We start from the raw sequence: 20692 nt of genomic DNA, 5'->3' as shown, positions 1-20692 counted from the left end.
CGTTAGGTCGGATTCTAAAGGTCACGCTCATTGCAAAGCCAGATCAAAGAGTCAGAGCTCAGCCGAAGAAAACTATAGAAGAATGGCGTACGATTATAGTTACGACGATAGACATAGGAATAACACCATCAATTATAGGATGCGGTACGACGAGGCGTATTATAGAATCGGAGAGCAACAGAGAGTTCAACAACAGCAGCAGCAGCAGCCAGTTATCTACAGCAGAGGCGGAAGCAGGAGTAATTCTTCCATGGGAAAAGTCGAAACTGACCGCGACGATGACTTCTTTGAAAAGTACGAAACGCTTGTGTAAAGTTTTTTTATATATTATATGAAATATTTTTTTGCTATCGATCAATATACACATAGGATTTTAAAATATTGTATTAGTGGAAGAAGCTTTCATGATAATAAACTAAATTAAAATAGATTTTACATAGATAAAATGATATACACGTAAATTTGCTATTTTTATTTGATATTCCCGCGTAATCGGAAAAAAGACATTTTAATAATTGCCATATAATAACTGTAGTTTGATATGTTTGATGTTTATATTTAGATTTATTATCAAAAGACATCCCTCAATAACTGGTGAATAATTTCGCCCTACAAATATAAAAATAGCGTTCTTCAAATTATAAAATTATACATTATTAACATAAATATGAAAAGTGCTAGTCTTTCGCTCTTAAAATGTTTATCGAAGCAATTTAATATGAAATTAATAACATTATATAATATACAATAATAGATATCTCTAGTTGTTTCATATTATACATACATATATATATATGAATATATGATTCGGTTGCAGTATTTTTTTGAGATTGAATTTTTATCCATATACGTTGTTGCTTATCAATCGTAATTTTAACATAAATCTTCAAAGCCAAATAATGTAAATAGATTTATGTAATGTATATCATATAAATAGCGGTTGGGATTGATTGTGTTTTACAAATTTAATTACGCATGTACAATGTTGATTTAGCACTTTAGTAGACAACGTTTCAATCGTTATTGTATAATATAGTTTGCCGGACTTCCATTTCAATTGAAGGTTTTATAAATATGTATATATAATAAATATATATACAATATGCTTTATTATGAAATATTTTAAAGGTCAACATGCAACGAATGTAAAGCTATTTTTATTTTGTATAATTTAAGCATTTAATTTTCTATTGATTGAAATTAAAATTTGTTTATGAAAAAAACATTGCCATTTGGATTAGTTTATATGTATATAGAATATATATTCCTTTTAATGATCGGAACGACTTCAAATTTAGTAATTTATAACCATGCATGGATAATCAAGTTGTTCTATCGAATTAAATTTATATAGTATATACCTCTATGTGTTGTCTTTTTTATTAAGTTTATTTTTAATAGCTCAAAATTATTTTTAGAATATCGTTTATATTTTATCATATATTTTCATCAGACTGATACTCGTAAGTATCAAAAATGTCTTCTTCAAATTCTTCTCTTCAAAGCTACATTTAGACGCACCGTGTATTTTGTTTTAAAAGTCAAACGATGCTTTATTTGTCAATGTTATATAATTATAAATCTATGTCTTTCGTGATGCTATTATATTATTATATATTAAAAAAAAAACATATTTTCGTCATGTACAATCTTTTTTTTTAGGTTAGAATTTTTATAAAAAGTGCGTATTTATTTACATTGCGTTTGAACGCAGCCGCCTTGCGGCGGCATGCCGTCGTATAAAAAAGTATATTTTATATTATCAATAATGATAAGACTTATATATTGTATTATTTTCAAAGTTATATTTTCTTAAATATGTATTTATTTGTAATTAGCTATGCGATACCATAATTTGTTAACACTCATATATAACTAATAAATATTTCATTATTTTCAAAGTGTTTTATTTATTTTCTATACTTGTTTTTCTCCTTGTTACGTTAATATTATATTTACAAATGATCGAGACGGAGTTTTAACATTTTGTATGGAGTGTTTCGTCTTGGAGGCAAGCTCCGCACGAAATCGGAACGTGAATTGAAGGCATTAGCACTAGAGCCTCTTCTCGTTGATATACAATCTTCAGTACACTTATTTTGCTCTCAATCTTCAATCTATTTGCTGATCCGGAAATTCTGCAATTAAAATTAAACAATGTATTAGAAATATAAACGTCGTTAACAGAATTATAGTATTTTCCAACCACCGAGAAGAGAGAATGCATCAATTTACACCTGACTGATTAGTATATTCACTTATTATTATATAACGTTTTTCAGCACGCAAACAAAAATGCTGCGCATATGTTTTGTAGACCGTGAGTTTTGTCGTTTTTGGAATTTAAGTATTAAATGCAATATTTCTTATTAATATTGTGATGTAGAACTATTGTATTAAGTTAGAACGTATTCTAAAGATACACACACTACAAAGTATACAAATGAAAGTTATAGGAAATTAAACATTCATCATTGTGAATCAGTATAAGATACCACAATAAAATACTAAAATATTGAGAGCACTGTAAGTCTAGGTTTTTTATATTGAGTTTCACCATTACGCTTAACGAAGGAGAAAATTGACTGATTGATAATATAGAAAAAAGTAGACTGCATTTTGGATGATTTATAAATTTATATTACATAATGGAAACCAACTGTTTTATATGTATTACAAATTTAAGGGTTTTTAGAAACACCTTGATTATAAAATCCGTCGTTAGGTATGCAGAGAGTACTGAAGTAACATTTGAATCAGAGAAATATACTTACTTGAAGTCATAGAAATTTTCACTTTCTGGATATTGATAGGACGGTTGATGTTGCACTTGTTGGCCGTTGATTGATGCAGTTATGTTTGGTTTCGTCGGTTGGATATCTGCATAATTATCTAAACGAAAATAGAAAATTATTGATTCATTGCATATTTTTGATTATGTAGACAAATTATTAAAAGTATACCTCCTATAAAAAATCTAATAGCTAATCCATTCGGAGACGGTAATCTTAAAATAGCAAATTGTGGATGAGTCGTGCATTCTCCAATGGCCAACAACTCACAAGTTTTAGTCATGGACAGTTCAATGTCCTTTTTATTTACGTTCACAATTTTATCTGGTTTGATTCGACACTCCTCTGTAATTTTGGTTAAATATTAATTTTATTACATCACAGGGATATAAATATGTATGTATAACTCATATAGTGATATATTTGTAATGAAAGGTTTGAGACCATCTATACTCGATTCAGAAATCACAGTCAGTGGAGCGCTAAAATTTTCGTTAATATTCATAAGTAAAAGCTGACAATATTTGAGTTTTAACCCTATAATATATAAATATATAATCCATCCAAAAACGTTGTATCGGTAAAACATTGAAATAGTTAAAAAGTGTATTGATGAAAGCGGACTAATGAAATGCTTCTGTTAAATACTGACTGTGATTTCTGAACAGATAATAAGGTCAATCTGAACGTCATAAACTTTTGAATCGACGCTCTTTCAAAGCCAAATCATCCTATAAATGTACATAATTAAATTTAGCTATTACTTAAAAGTCCAATTTCTTTAAAGAAATTAAATTGTCCTGTAGGATTGAATAATATTGAATAGTCATCGTTCTTCAGAGTCGTTGATACTCCAGAATATTGATTCATGAATGAGAGATCTGTTTGTTTGTTGTCCGTTGCTATCGTTCCATTGATAAACGCGTTTTGTTTAGATAATTCGTTCAATATAATCTTTGAGACTTTATATTCAAAGATATCAGATTTTGGACCGATTATATCTAACGCGCTATTGTATTTAGAAAACACTGATGATACATGGTCAGGTATCTAAAAATATATTTACAATAAATTCAACAATAGATTAATGTATTCATGATGAATAAATCTTACATTTTTGACTTTAAGTTGGAAATCAAACATTTCATTCGAAGCTGGAGATTCGTGCGAATTAATATTCACGGCGATCACTGTATCGTTCAGTGGACATTTACCGGGCGAAGTTCCGACTGCTAATAATATTTGACTCGATAACAGTCTACTGTTTAACGATATGTTTTCAAGATGCTCATCTTTCATATAGTGCTCTTCAGATTCTAGACAAACCTAAACAATTTTATGTTTATTAAACATACATATAAAGTTTTTAAAAGTTATAAAATACCATACCTTCCATTCATCGCTCTTTGGAGACTGTCGACCGACAGCTTTCATTACGACTTTATACTTATATTCATCCCATTCGATTATACTTGAAGTGTTGAAACTCGATACAACTCTTTTCTGTTCATCGTCCATTCTGCAATACTCAGCATGAATAATAACTGTTAATTTATATTAATATGATAAACTTTACCTCGTTAAAAGACCAAGTTTCACATGAACTTTCTCCGAAGCATTGGAAGTGGTGAAGAAGTCTAATTCTAAATCAGTACGTTTGTGCGTTTCAGGATTCGACGCTGTAGCAGAAACTACACAAGGTCCCTTAGCCGGAATAGCTGCCAATACTAATCCATGTAGAAGTACTAATACTGGTTTAGCAAATGGTATAGAACTAAAAATAATTAATACAGCACATTATTAAAATCATACTTAATTTAAAAGAGTATATTATGTAGTATATATATAGTATATATAAAAACTTACTTGGCATTTGATTTATGCGATGAAAGAATTTGCCAAAACAGTTCAGATGCTGATACATGTCCATTGCAATCCATGTGTAGTCCCAAAAAGGAAGATGTTATTCCCAAGTTAAAAGTCTTATTAACAGTGTTTACCATTTCTATCGGACAACTGGGGCAAAAGTCTTCAAATGGGACGCCTTTTTGTGAAACAGTCGATACTTTAGAACCTGAATATGCTAAGAATCCTGGCAATTGACCACTTTTAGGATCTTTCCATGTCATCCTATACAAATTCAATAATAAAATAATTATAATATGTGTAAAAGTCTAACGTTACGTATGAACATATATTGCAGTATTAACAGTAACCTAAAATTTCTGTTAATCACAGACACAGCAGCTGTAAAATTTGCTGGGAAATATGCATCAGAAACTTGAGCCACTTCTCCGATGTGATGCACGTCTGCTATTGGATTGTAAGCCGAAAGACTAATGAGAGCTAATGTAGAAGTTCTATAAAAATAAATTAAAATAAAAAATATAATAAGTAACATATTTAAATAAAATAGTCACCTGAAATGTACGTCATTTTTCCTGGCAATCTCTTCATTCTTCATTGAAAAGGTGAGATTTCCTCTAATAGACGTGAGCGAAGACAACATTGTATCGGTAATAATTGGAGTGCCTATAAAATTAATTGATTAAACAGCACTTTATTTATGTTATAATGATATTTATAATAGAGCAAATATATACCTAATTCTGATGGCAAAGTACTCTTAAGGATCGTCGGATATACCAAAAACTGTTGATTCACATGACTCTCTGCTTGCAGTATATTATCTATTGTTTTCTTAACTTAAATAATAAAATTATCAATAACAATGTTACAAGAACTAATACTCAATAATATTATTTAAGAAAAGCATTACTATCTATCTCAGTCCATTTGTTGAAGGTAGTTTGATTCAAATGCAATGCATATATGATCTTCTGTTGATGCTTAACCAATAATTCCACATGTACTGGTTGAATTGGATGCGTTTGTACTTTTAGTTGTTTTAAAGCAGCTTCCAATTGATGCATGTGGATTGTGTCAATGTTCATGCTGTGCAACTTAATTAAGAAATTGCTCACAACGCCTTGCAGTTTTAAGTAAACCTGAAGATTACATTACGATGAAATAGGAACTATTTATATAAAATAATTAACTCGCACTATTTACTGCATAGTCTTGGACTACTAATCCAGCATTTTGTGTTATCAATGTGAAATAAAGAATCTCTGGTAATCCAGTCAATTGATTTCCAATCGTGAACGTTTGTAACATGAAACCCATGTCCCTAGATTCGTCTGCTATGTCCAATAGATAGTTTCCAGTTGCCCAAAGTTCCTTGTGATTTTCAGGTTGCTTTACTATTTTCCCAAGATACGACGTTGTCTTTGCCCTTAATAATATATTAATGATTATTAACACTTTATAATAAGACTTAAGTGAAAAACGATAACGGTCAGGATCACCCATAATAGTTGCGTCCAAATTCGAATATTTGTTTGAATTATCTCATATAACTAATTGATTTGTCCCTTGGATCTTGTAAGAATTAAAGTTTTCTTAATGAGATGTAGTACTTCAGAAAGAACAGAAACTTATATCTAAGTGTATTATTTATTGCACAAATTGTATGGACAGTTTTAACACTGTTGTGATGTGAAACATAATACTAAATACAATAGTACATCGACTCACATGTGCTTGTAGCAATCAAAGGTTGTTCTTTCCAAACTCTTCACTGTAGTATAAAAGAAATTCTTAAGATGTGGATCATTCTGAGTTGATATGTACCAATGAAGAGACATTAATCGATGAGGAGTCGATTCAGATAGTAGCAGCATGGTGATAGCAGCTATTCTCATTTCTAATGGCTCTGATGGATTATGTAGTATCGGCCAATATATGTTGTGTACCTAACAAATTAGATAGTTAGATAGATAAAACTTATCAGTGAACGACAACATTAATTTCCATACTTCTGTTGGATAGAGATGGGCTAAAGCCATAGTAGCCCAAACAGCTAGGAAACGCTCGTTTGTAGAATGTCCGAGAGTTCCTGATATAACGGGAGCCAGATAAGACGTTACATGCTCTAGTTGTAAGTTTGAAAGCCCTGATAGCCACACGAGACGATCAGCATAATCTGGACTCTCTGGAAATATAAATAAGATCAGCTCAAGATCTGATAAGTTCTGATCATTTCATATATTCTTACCAGTGAAACGCGAGAAGAACGTTTGAACGTAATCTTCAAAAGTATCTGTAGTACAAGCGCCACTTATGAATGTCTTGAACACTAATGTTGAGAAAGATAAAATAGCGGCATGCCTCACATCTCTGCTGTGATCTTGGCTTAGTTTTAGTAGTGGTTCCATTTCAGTTAATAAATCCTAGAGTTAAAGCATTGTAAATTGGTATATACATATATGTATAAATTTTTAAATACCTGATTCAAATCAGCGGCATTGAAAGGTATCTTCCTCAATAGTTGCAAACTGGTAAATTCATCAAAAATCTTTCTTTTCACCACTAAATCTCTGACTAATAGAACAGCAGCTTTAGACTTGACCTGAGGCAGAACTTCCAAGAATATATTCTTCATAGTCTCTCGTTTGTAACTAGTTCCAAGTTCTAATTCATCATAAGTCTTGCTCAGCGTCTCATAAGACATGGTTGATGTGATTCTGTTGATTTAAAGTAGAATTATTGATTGTTCTAGTGTTTAGATCTAAAGAAACTTACTCTTGTAGTCTCAATGGAAGTTTATCTTTCAAAAGCGTGTCAGTAAGTCCAGGCTGCTCCAAGCCATCGGCAATCTGTCCTAAAATTTTCCACAATTGTTCCAATTGACCGGCTGCAGTGAGAGGTGCTCTTTGTCCGGTCGGTTCGTGTCTTTCAGGCGGTTGGAAAGCTAGTCCTGCTTGCTTGGAATAAGTGTCTTTGGAAGTCAGCTGTTCGTTGGTAATGTACAATCGTTCCAATGTAATGCTGCAATAAACATGCATATTAACAATAATTGGTTTTGACCATGACACACTATGACATACTTTGTTATTGATTGGAATATGTGGTTGTGGTAATGGACTTCAATGTTTCCTTCAGAAGCCAAGTGTACTAATCCTCTATGGTCCATTGTGTACCACCTGTCTGCGTTGCCAATTAATGGATTCTGCAAAATCCAGTCCAATTTTAAGTATCATTTTCTAAGAGAAGATATTAAACTTATGAAGTACCTTCGTATTCTTAGTGCAAATATTCGGCATGACTGACATCCATAAATCATGAGAAGGAGAAGGCACCAAAGTAGGAACGCTGTTTGATTTCCTTATGGTAAGTCCATCTGAAGAACTGTATTCTACAATGCATGTACCATGAAGACAAGGCTGAAAATAATATTTTGCTTATAAAACATCTCAACACCGGATATAACTAATTGTGCTGCTCGGCGTTACAAAAACAACCATAGTGTGTTTATTAACAGTTCCAAAGCACTATTTATCTAAAGATATATTTTTTAAAGCTAACATTAGTTATTTATAATTTAATCAATGACATATTTACTCCTTGCTTTAGTGTATTAAATTCAAAGATATATATATGTACCTCGCTTAGTTTGAAAGCACCAGGTAGTGGTCTTCCAGTGGTTTGCATTTGTAAATTGGCAGCTATTCCTCTCTTTATATTCATCGACCATAAGGGATCATCATCCGTGAAATTTAGTGAGCCTATAGTGCCTTCTTGTCTTATGTTAACCAAAAATGGAAGTTCTAATGGCAGAGCTGCAGCGTCAATATTTTTATAGGCACTTTCTTGAGATTGACTGTTGAATAAGGTATGCTAAAAAAATTAAATAATGTTGCAGATTACAGATGATACTTAGAGACATGTTTAATTAATCAATACCTTCAAATTCGCCAACTTTATGATGTGATCAGTCGAATATGTGGTTTTTTGAATCTTTAAAAGACCCTTCAGGGAGTGCGAAGAACTCAAACTGTTTGGTAGGATGCATCCTGCTGATACAGTGCCAGTGAAAGAGTATACATACTGTCCATTGTTGGGAAACAACACCGATTGCGAATCAGCAACATCGAATATCACTAAAAATAGTACCACTCCATCATACCATCACCATTTATTAAAAAAATTTAAACACTTACCCGCGATTGTTATTAGGAAAAACTTGACGATCGTGCTCGTCATGATTGCTATACTCTTTCTTCGACGAAAAAAGTAAACGTGTCATATATCCTTATCAGTCATAATGTACAAAGCTTGTCAAATGTGCTGAAATTGGAAATTAATTTGGAAAAATTCTTCGAAGCTCGTATCACACGAAAAATGGTGATATAACATTTTTTTAGGATGTGTCCAAAAATAAACGCGAGGAAACGTTAATCAATGCGACTTTGGAATGAGACTCACCATTAAATAAGATAATTGTGGTTGGCGTCTTTCTCAAAACGGTTTGTTAATTCGTATCGCGTTTAACCTTTTCCGCTCGCTAATTTTTCAGTTAAAAACGAGCGCTTAAAATACGTAAACAAGTTAAAAATAGACGATGGAATAATTATATCACTTGAAATGATAGTCTATTTATTAAAAGGCTATTAAAAATATTTATTTACGCATGGATTGAGTCACTTCAGTTCACATCAACAAAATATAAGTTTGAGCATTGAGTTATTGTGGTGCTACTTATAAGGGCTAGTATACGAGTACATATAGTAAAAGGAAATTTAATATTTGAGAATACAAAACACTTGAATAATCGATTTGACCTCTTTGTCAACACTTCATATAATAAATTCTAGAGTTCTACAAGGAAATGTAATGGGATAAACCATATATTTGGATGATATATGTACAGTAGACCCCGCAATAACACGTTGAATTGGGGACGTGCTATTTGCCTGCCCGTTACTTTATGTGGGAGCGAGCCAAAGGGAGGATATCTCATCACACGCGCCTGATTCGCATTTACTCCCAACTGCACACACCCAAATAGCACGTTTCTAATTTACCGTGTTATTGGAGGGCTTACTGTATATTATATAACAAAATTTAAAAAAAAATTTCGTAGAAAAAATAATTTTGGTAAATTATTTTATTAAGTAAATTCAAAGGGAATGAAAAAAAATTGTACAAAAGGTCCTGATGAAAATAATTCGAAAATGACGTCGAAAACAAGCAATAAACTTATTGCAATGTGTACTGTTTGAGGAGGTTAAAATATCTTGGTAAATGGGTACCACACGAACCGAATATTAACGTATATTTCTCGATCCAATTGAAATAAATCAAAATAGGATCATTACAACAGAAAGCGGTTCTCTAAGATTCTCTGAGAAAAGATTTTTTGTCAAGAAATGTATCGATGGACTGGGGTTAAATCTAAAAAAATTACAAGGGATATTTTGCCTCTATAAATAAGCACAGCTTAAAGTGATATAGACCGTGCGATAAAAACTTAATACTGTTAGAACATTCAGTTATTATCAATAATTATAGCATAATTAAACATGCTAGGAAATAATATAGATTACAAAATTGAGAAATATCTTCTCAGAATATATTCATAAAAAGCCACTAATCAAAGTCATAGATAAACTCATGATGATTAAAATATACAATACTAACATTTAATATGTTAGTAACTAACACTAAGAAGTGGATACCATTGCTTATCAGAGAGTCAAACAGTACTTTGAACATTACATACTTGGAAATGCAAAAGCTGTTAATTTGGTGGTACCCAAAAATAGAGTGCTTCTAGAATTTAAGACGCGACTTACAATAAATAAAAATATTTATTATAGAATTTGTATTCTTTTGTACAATGGTATCTGAGATATCTTGCAAGCAAACAACGTTATTATACAAAGCGCACAATGACCTCTATATGACAAAACATGAAACAGGAATTAGTAATATTTTGTAATTAGAATATTGTGTTTCATCTCCATTATTATCAAATTATAAAGAGAGATTTATCAGTGACTCTTTAATGGTATGATAAAGAAAAACATGACAATTGGTTAAACATTGATAATGAAATAAACAAATTGCTATAATTTAAACATAGATATTATTAAATGTTAATTACATGAAATTAATGAAAATTCGTTTGTCACGAAATTAAAAAAAACATTAAGGATGAACTTAGCAATTTTAATTAATATTTTAATAATAATATTCTTTAAGCATTTAAGAATAATATAGTCGATAGTCTAATGGTTTTTTACACTATGCGAGGTTGGCCTAATTTTAAAACACAAAAATATGCATTTACTGAGTTCGTCCTTAATATTTTGAACGTCACAATAAAAATATCACTCAAATAAATTATTTTATAATTTTAAAATGATCAAATAATTATTATTTGAGGTGCGGGGGAGAAGGTTGACTCCACACCACGTTAAGGATTATTCTGGAAAAAATGCACAACAAACACGGCTATATCCAATCGACCTTGGCACACCGAGATACGACCTTGACATTATTAAATTATGGCGATTTATTATAGTATACACAACGTACAGTGTCGAGGACACGACCATCCGATCAATCCCACGGTGTCAACTGGCTAGACTTTTGATAACGCTGCCCCTGGACGATAATGGGTGATTTTCTTATATAATTTGTACACGCCAGTGACAGTACCATGTGAGTAGAAATAAACAATATTTTAAAAATAAATTATTATTGTTATTTTTAATATTTTTTAGCCAAATTTGAGGCGAAAGGTTGCAGAGATACGGCACAATCGCCATAAAATATGTACGTGTTTGTTAATATTATTATTTATGAATGAGAATGAGATAATTATAACTCGTTATCGAAAAATTAAAATAAATCTGTACTTGATACAAGAACAAGCAATGTCAAAATCATCATTATTATATGAGTGTCAATCCACGATAATTTCTTGAGTAATTTATGCTAAAATATATAAATATGTTCCGCGAACAAATGTTCATACTAAATTTAATGAACAGAAAAGGCATAATTTTACACCACGATAATGACAGACCACATGCGGCATCATCGCATCTTCCATATTACTCATCAGATTATCATTTATTCTGATCTCTGTGAAGTGGTCAAAGTGGTAAAAATGGTAAACACAATCCTAGATGAGAAAATGTTTTTATTTTGACATATGATATTCTCCATGAGTTGGAATAGCTCGTTATTAAAGATTTTCTTATATCTGATATCACAGATAAGGTCGAAATTAAAAACGCAAACATTCATATGGGATTCGAACCCAGGTCTTTTGGATATTAGCCACCGACTATTGCACTGATATATAATGAGGTTATATTTTAAATTGAAAATTATATAATTGTTTAAATTAAAGCTTTTATCTCTACTTTCTAATAATTTGTTATAAATACTGACAAAATAAACATGAACTTTTATATTGCAGCACAATGAACTTATTTAAAATATAAATCAAACTTTGACTAATTTCAATATTAACCAATATTAAAAAAATAGTTATATATTGATTGTATGTTGTTTTAAAAATACTTTATGGGACATGTTTATTAGCTTATTTATCTGGGATTGGTGTAAAGTTCCTTTAATCTACAGAATTTTGTGATCGAACAAAGTTAGTCTCTCAAAGTTTTTGAATCTAAAATACTTCTCTCGAGCTAATGTTTAAAAAATATTGTATCGTTTCATTTGCTTTCAGAATACCAATCACACTGTTTGGCAAGCCAATATTTGGCTCAGTTTGTTTCAAATATTTTTTTCATGAATTCAATTTCCATAAAAAAATACATTGCTATGCGTACTGTCCTTGCTCTTTTGTACGTATTTATTTTTAAACTCAATCATAAAGGATTAATCTAATCCTATCAAAAACCTGCATTCTTCACCAAGTCTTTCGAGCGACGCGACGGTTGTCAGTCAGGAACTTTATTTATGAACATTTTCCATAACATCATACATATTTTTACGTATATAACATCGCCTTTTATCGATGTATGTCAAAGGTCTTCATTTTTATTCCATCTCTCTTGCGTCGTTTCGTTTGATATACTTTTATCGGCCGGTGTGTGCCTAGGACCTCTGATATATGCTCAAACGTGCTCAAGTGTGGGTGTACTATAAATATTTTCATTTATTCATTGTATAGAGAATCGAAACGTACACAAACATCGACATGTCTACATACATATTTATCGTGTGCAGTGGCGTATTGATAACCTAGAAAAGGGCAAATAAATAAAGAATGGCATTGAAATTACGATATACATATTTTTTCATTTCGTACATTAATTACTACAAACAAAAACTTATTTTGTTGGCAATATTACATCAACGACGACGACACACGAGTTTCATGGTTGTGTTTATCCATCAATAGCCAAGAAAAGTGTCGGTGTTCAATCATTAGCTCTCTAGAAAACTGCAAAAACAGAGATTAAGCTTAACAAAACATTAGTGAAATAAGAATTTCGGAACACCCAAGAATTTCACAAAATAACCACGCAGATTTTCAAGTAATCAACAATTATTAATTACCACAACATAGATAACTCTTTAAAGCACATTTTTATAGGATTTGAGTATAGAAAAAATATTCGTGGCCTCGCATATTAACGATATCCTAAAATAAAAAATACGGGTTAATACATGTATGCTGACGATACAGTTATTTTAACTAGTGCTTACGGTTTTAAGCCAACTGCGAATAAATAAAAAAATATTAAATAAATAGTTTGAGAGGTGGGAAATTAATCCGAATTAAAACAGAAGCAAGTATTTTCACAAAACGAAGACAAATTTTGCCAACACATCTCCTAAATAAAGAGGGCAGTAACGTTAAATGGAAAACAATCGTTAAATATTTGTGTTTACATCTATACTTCAAGCTTAAATGGAACTTCGCTCTTAAGGGCTTACCGCCATTGCGGCTCTTAGACCGATATTTAATATAAAAAGCGCGCTAACTATAAAAAATAAAATTTTATTCTATAAAAAAATAATTAGACACATTTTAACATATGCCTGTCTGGTGTGGAGTAACACCTAAGCTATAAAAATAATACATAATACAGAATAAAATAATCATTATAATCACATGTCTCACAAACAAGTATTCTGATATTTTGTGGTTGCGAAATCGGCAAGAAGACGATTCAAGAACTCTTGGCGACTCAAGACGACGGCTTGGCTATGCTCAGTACTTTAGTTCTAAAAAAAAATACTGAAACAAGTGATAAATAATATATTAGTTTATGTAAACCAGGAGACGATTACCATAGTTATTTTGTTTGTTGTGTTTTAGTTATAATTGTGTTGGGCAGTGTGCTGTTTTAAATTGTGGTGTCAGTGAATTTTACAGATGTTATAACAAATCGTGCCGGAACGCGTTTCGGTCGTGGAAAAACGTAGTACTATATATATATATACTATACCGCTGTTTATTTTGATATAATTTTAGTGTTCAACTATTGTGCAGATCGCTATCTGCCGTTGTTATGGATACACTTTTCGTTGCACGTTACAATACGATCGATAAATTTATTTATTATTTATTTTATTCATTTATTTGATAATATAGCTAATTGTTTATATACTAAACAAATTTAATCGAAACATAAATATAAAACATAATATTTTATAATTTATTTATTAATAATGCATGAAGGTGCTATTTTTGCGGACTGTTCCAGGAATATTTTTACTGAATATGTGTTTTTGCCATGTTAATCTTCGGTCCAAGTGCATGGCAATATATTTCGCATGTTCTGCCTGTGACAATTTGTTCTTATTGAGATACACTGATGGGCAGGTTTTTATTCTCATGGCGAATGTTACATGTACCGACTTGGATTCATTTGCCTTTATCTTCAATTATGAATAATGATGACATCGATAGCTGATCGTGTTAACGCAAATTTTTCTATTTTCAATGTTCAGCCAATAAAAAGGGTGCAGATGCTATTTTTTTTTTAAGCCATTGTATGTATACTTTTTCATAATTTTTATCTATTGTAGGAGCATTCATCGCTTCTTTAAAATGATGCATAGAAGATTAAATTTTTTTCTACACAGCCGAAACTGAACAAAACCTATATCGGGTTCTTAAAACTCTTCCAATTTCCACCACCTCAACGCCTAGTAATTCTGCTCTATAATTTCTTGGCGACGCATGGTATACGCATATAGTTTAACAATAAACGATTTGAATCTATTGATTCTTGAAATTTTCTTTACAACATCACTTACTGATAATTCTAATCTGTGATTAGCACAATGCCAAACTATAATGGAGGATTTTTTTCTGTCAGGAATTTTTTCACTCCACTTTTACATCCTAATGCATGCTACTGAAACAATTTGTTTTTATTTATCAAACTGACTTTGTTAACGCAAATAGGGTATAGTGCGTTTATTTTTATATTTTAAATGTTCAGCATCACACCCAATAAAAAGGGTGCAGATGTTATTTTTTAGTATAGTATATTTATATATATTCTTAGTATAGTATATTTACGTATTTTTTAGTATATTATATACAATACTTGCAGAGTATAGTTTGTTTATGAATAAGCTCCAGTGAGCACCGTAACATTTACGCGGTAGATACGTTTCAGGAAATATTGCGTAAATCGAGGCATAGAACCAAAATTGTAATAAAACGGTAGAATAGTATTTATTTGTATTTTTAACGTTTCTTTAACGAGTAAAATCATCAGTGACGCGCGTGCACTTTAGAAAGCAGACCAGGTCCGCTGCATGAGCAGTGGAATAAGTTCCAGCTGTAGGTCAAGTGCAAGAAGTGTTAGTAAGCTATTGCGTTTGTTCATCGTTTGGAAGTGTTTTTTCGCAACTGCGTAAAAGTGAAACTATGTAGAACGAGCACCACGTAAATTGAAGGGTAAGTGTATACATATATCTTTCTAACGTATATATCAAGTCATTTATATCATTGTTTACGACTAAATGTAGCACATTTAACTACCGAATGAACGCGTCAATTATAAACTGTCATTATTTTTTACTATATTAAGTCAAAAAATGTTTTTATTAGAAATCATTTCAATGCTTCATGAATTGTCCGCTTTATGACTTAAAAATATATTAATAGGTATCTTTACCGGTCATTCGTAATAGGATGCTGATGTCGCGATTTTATATTTTTTTCAACTATTGATTGAAGTATATTCAAAACGAATTCTGGTCAATAGGAGGGCGCAAAAATATTTATCACTTCTCAGAAGTCAAAAATTCACGTCAAAAGCAATAAAATCGTGTTGGCACCGGCGCATTACAGAAGCCAACAGTATAAGAACAACCGGGCGGTAGCTTCTCTCTCGACTTGAGCCAAACATTTCTTGGCCATAACGACATTAATTACAGGCATGCGGCATGGACCCAAATTATTTATAACATATAGTTATGCAGAATAATATAATGGTACTAACAATAAAACTTAAAGTCTGTAGATATTTAGAATCGTATTAAATACTTTTTTGTGAATGGAAATAGCTATTGTCATGTTTTTGCTCTGATTTATTGGGAACATGGTTAGTAATACTGTTGTTATGGCCAAGATGCTTAAACCAAACACGCGCGCGCTTCGCAAGAGTGTCATTTAGGGGTGGGCAGGTGTAGTCATTGCCCCCTTTTCCTCGATTTTGGACATAAAAATGTAAAGAAATACTATACATTTTAATGAAATCGAAATATTATAAAAACGACCATTAACAGACCAACTTCCCCCCCCCCTCCTGAAAAAAAATCTAAAATGCTGTCCCTGATTTTAAACCAGAAATTCCCTTGTTATCCCTAAAAGAAAACCAAAAAAAACAGTCTCGAATCTATTCCAAAAATATTTTTAAAAAAAATATGCCATTTCAGTGAAATCATATTGGAATACATTTTCACCGGTGGATATATATTTTTACTAAAAAATATAATTTATCTGGCACGCCTTGTTAAATTATATCATATCAACTTTTTCATGTGTAGTAGTATATGCATTTACATACTTATTATTATTTATTTACGTGCGATGTATAAATGTTACAGTGAATTTTTCTATGAAGCTTTATTTTCACTAGTAAAGTCCAAATACCGGTAGATGTTTTTCTACTAGAGAAAATATAATTAATTAACAGGTGCTAGTGAAATTATATACTGCTTTAAAATGTGAAATTCAATTTTATAGTTGCGAAACATTTGCTGTTTAAACCCAAAACTAACCTACACGAATTAACCAAACCCAACTTGACCTAATCTTTCTAAAACTAATTCAAGTCTTAGAACTTGCATTAGGAATACCAAATTTTGGACTTTCCAAAATTTGGTTTTGATATACTTTTCAGAAGTCGTAAAATGCTAAAAAATATAAGGCGCTTGCCTCGCTCGACTTGCCCTAATACCGGGCCTGGGTACAATTCATTGCATTTTCGGCGTAGCTTCTTTTAAATGAAGTACTTTTTGAAGTAACTAAGGGGTAGTGTCGGCAATCCGTCAATTCTCCGCGACTTTCTGCTGCGAGTTTCAAAAGGGTCGCGATTGCGACCCTTATTGTTTGCCGTTGTGGCCACGAGCCATCTAGCTTCTCAGCGAGGCTGCCCAAACACAAGGATATTTTCGGTAATAATTATGAGGAGTCGATCTTTAACAATGATCATTGGATATTAATGTTATTTGCTATTGTTATAAAATTATAATAACATTTGAATAGAATATTTCATATTTTTTGTGAGAACGATACCTATGAATATGTAGTATATCTGAACAAAAATACAAAGTGCTACATTTTCAGGGTCTCTAATGAGCCTGCTGCTCAGATCGCCTATGCGAGATTGCTTATCAAACGCCAGAGGGTGTGGGAAACATGTCGAAGCGATTTGGCTCCACGTTAACCCATTCCCTGTTGTGGCCGAACACAAAGATGTACCGTCACAACCCCTCATGGTTACTATGGATACAGTCTCTTTGTCATGCTCTGATTGGAATTTAATTTCCTGGCAAAGAAAGTAAGACTTCCCCTGTGATGGTTCCGTGTTTATGCAACCATTATTATCTGTGTTATTATCACTTAATGTTATAACTAAAAAAAAACTTTACAATTTCTTTATTAAAATAAATGTTGAGTACAAATGATATATATTACAAACTTAAGTACCTAGTTAAAACTATTTCCTTAATTACAAAAAGGTATTAAATTTAGAATAACATAATGCTACAAGTACAATTATTGAATATTTTAGACGTGTGGAGGAAAAGTTGGCAAAAACCTCATAACAACAATGTTAATGTTATGATGACACATTAACAAAACATTTTATTTTATTTATCATAAGACATATTATTGTAATACGTCACTAAAATTGTCGTAAATCACAAATATATTTACGCACGATTAGTACAATATAACATATGCCAAGTAATAATTTTACAGCTTGCCATTTTTCATTTAGGTTTCGTTTTTTAGCATATTGTTTTTGACAGAATACACTGAAATGTTTTTTGATGATGAGTGATTTTAATTGGCTATAAAATGCACTTTAAAGATCGATTTATTGCGAAAATAATTACATCATCACGTAATTCAATATAAAAATCTAAAAACAGATATGTAAACCAGTGTTTCGTAACATTTTTATCATCAAAAATCCACAAAAGCCGAATAATATATAATTGATATGTAAAATAAATTAACGAAATAATTTAATAGTAGAAAAGTAAAACATACTAATACAAAAAAAAAAACAATAGAATAAATCGCAATAAAACTAATAGAATCACTAATTTTTTTTATTATTATTTACTATAAATGTAATATTAAATAATTTAAAATGATAGCGGCTTATGCGCATCATCTCTCATAAATTGTACCAGCTCCCCAAAACATCGCCGAAAACATGTCTAGAAAGCTTGTTGAGAAGTTCGTTTGCTTGTATAAGGGGAGCGTTTTCGAGCTGCGATGGTTATGAATTAGGGACGCAATCGCATCGCACATCGACGGATTGTAGATGATGCATAATTGAATACACATTACGTCGAGAATGCAATGAATTGTATCCAGTGGCGTAACTATGGTGGGGCGAGGGGGCGGGCCGCCCCGGGCGGCACTTGCTTAGGGGCGGCATATTTGCAATGGGATTGTCTAGTGTGGTACTTAACCCTAAATGCACTAAAATATAATATATATCAACGAATAATAAGAGCTTAACAATAACCAATTAATTATTTTAAGAAATGCTGATTTTATGAACATGCAAAAAATGTATAGGGGGGAGGCGGCAATTTCAAGGATCGCCCCGGGCACCACATACCCTAGCTACGCCACTGATTGTATCCTAACGCTCATATCAAAAAGGCACCTTACAAGTACAGATACGATACATACTCATTATAAAGCTATCTGGTCTAATAAACCTCTTTCGGTTTACATTTAATTACATTTTGAGATCCTCCTGTTTTTCAAAGTTGTGAAAATGCAATAAGGTCACTTGTAATTACAAGTCAGTAGCTATAAGCATTTCTTATTATATTGCATAAATATTTTTTTAATCATGCTTGTTTTTTAGAACTAATGTTTTTAACTTAGTTTTGAAGTCATTTGATTGTGTACATGTGTACAAAAGCACGTTCTATACATATATTTTGAAAAGGCGTTTGATAAAGTCAATCGCCATTTACTTCTGATTTTCTGAATGTCTTTAATTTTCTAGGATTTTCGTTTCAAAAACCGGGACGAAAAAATATAAAATTGTCGGAGGTGACATTTTTTTAGCTCTCACGTTTATGTCCTTTAATATTTTGAAAATGTTTTAATTCACGGGATGTTATAAATTTTCAATCCCGACTCCCGGGATAAAAAATGGTAAAAATATTCGCCGAACAAGTTAAGGTTTAGTTGAGAAAAAATACGAGGCTGTATTACATTAGCAGGTACTTTGTGGGAAACATCTCAATCTATTATGCTTTATTGAACCAGTTCTTTCAGCAGTGAACTTTATTCGTTCTTGTGAACCAAACTGTAATCAGTTCTGTGCCTCGTTTTTATTTTACCACACAACAGTTCGTCGAATGAGGGATAGTTGAGTTTTATTGATATTTTATGAACTCAGAGGAGCTATTGAAATTTTTCTCAACGTAAAACTCGTCCTCAGATATTATTCCCGAATACTAAATTCCTTTGCTGTAGATGCTACAAGGAAAAATAGTGCTCCTATATAAAAAAAATACTTCGTTTGAAAATTTGAAAGAAATCTATTTTTTTAAGCTCATTTAATTTTTCTTCTTAGACCACTGAGCCATTGGCCAACCTCTGGGTTAACTTGTTAGATTACGATAATCTTAATTTCATTTACCCTAAGCCCTCTCTAACGACAAGGGAGTACTTTGCTTCACTGTGATTTTAAACAATGGAACCATATATGAGGACGTTATAAACTAGCGTATCGTACAAAACGCGAGTTGACAATAAACCGTTGAAGTGATAAGCGCTCCGCATAACTAAACCGAGCATCTTCGACGCCTTACCGCAAACTTTAATTCGCATACTAAGTCTCCATCCGTGCCTAAACCTAATTTCCATTTTCCCACGGTTAAAAGACTTTACTTAAGCTATAAAATATATTTGTATAATGTAGCAATGTGACACTTAGCAATACTCCACATTTATGCAAATACTCTGAAACAATTTCAGGTCACTATCATATAATATATATTCTGAGTTAGTATGTCATTGATAAAGAGTAAAAAGAGCAGAGGGCACAAATTGAATCCCTGCTGTACTAGAATGAGCGAAATACTTGTCAGAGCAAAGAGTAATATTTACTTGAAAACACATTAAATCAAAACACGAAATATTGACTTTACAATGTTTATACATTTTATTTTTTTATATTAAGCATGATTAACTCTTTTCATGCGATTAATTTTCACTCCTGAATTTTCATGAAAACCCTACGCAAGTTGGCAACACTGCGCCAGTTGACACCACAAGCCGAACC

At 31.7% G+C, this 20692-nt stretch overlaps 1 protein-coding gene across 2 annotated transcripts; it reads right to left on the bottom strand.

Annotated features, from left to right (window-relative positions):
* Window positions 1–1785: 1785 nt before the first annotated feature.
* Window positions 1786–11365, bottom strand: LOC148226970 (uncharacterized). 2 transcript variants are annotated; one of them, XM_088201113.1, is made up of 25 exons: window positions 9323–10511; window positions 9120–9223; window positions 8855–8981; window positions 8598–8794; window positions 8298–8531; window positions 7928–8077; window positions 7742–7863; window positions 7437–7682; window positions 7141–7378; window positions 6910–7084; window positions 6671–6846; window positions 6390–6607; window positions 5865–6087; window positions 5572–5800; window positions 5396–5497; window positions 5213–5324; window positions 5009–5152; window positions 4659–4922; window positions 4369–4566; window positions 4182–4311; window positions 3906–4118; window positions 3557–3842; window positions 2964–3137; window positions 2775–2892; window positions 1786–2138 (listed from the first exon to the last, which is right to left on the bottom strand). In XM_088201113.1, exons 3-25 carry the CDS (start codon window positions 8895–8897, stop codon window positions 1979–1981), a joined length of 4152 nt encoding a protein of 1383 aa, XP_088057239.1. In that variant the 5' UTR covers window positions 8898–8981; window positions 9120–9223; window positions 9323–10511; the 3' UTR covers window positions 1786–1978. The 2 variants fall into 2 exon arrangements, with proteins under 2 accessions (XP_088057239.1, XP_088057238.1); XM_088201112.1 differs by lacking the exons at window positions 9120–9223; window positions 9323–10511 and adding an exon at window positions 11235–11365.
* Window positions 11366–20692: the final 9327 nt, after the last annotated feature.

This window comes from Plectrocnemia conspersa, unplaced genomic scaffold (assembly GCF_051122295.1).
Source record: "Plectrocnemia conspersa isolate PC_06_02 unplaced genomic scaffold, ASM5112229v1 ptg000013l, whole genome shotgun sequence".
NCBI lineage: Eukaryota > Metazoa > Arthropoda > Insecta > Trichoptera > Polycentropodidae > Plectrocnemia > Plectrocnemia conspersa.
The sequence above is the reverse complement of the archived record's forward strand: the minus strand, read 5'-3'. Positions and strand labels throughout refer to the sequence as shown.

Excerpts from the sequence above, each read along its gene's own strand:
- LOC148226970 (XM_088201112.1), bottom strand. The coding sequence starts at position 8,897 with ATGACGAGCACGATCGTCAAGTTTTTCCTAATAACAATCGCGG. Across the intron at positions 4,119-4,181 it reads CAAAGAGCGATGAATGGAAG|GTTTGTCTAGAATCTGAAGA; the intron begins GTATGGTATTTT and ends AAAATTGTTTAG. Across the intron at positions 3,843-3,905 it reads TCCAACTTAAAGTCAAAAAT|ATACCTGACCATGTATCATC; the intron begins GTAAGATTTATT and ends ATATATTTTTAG.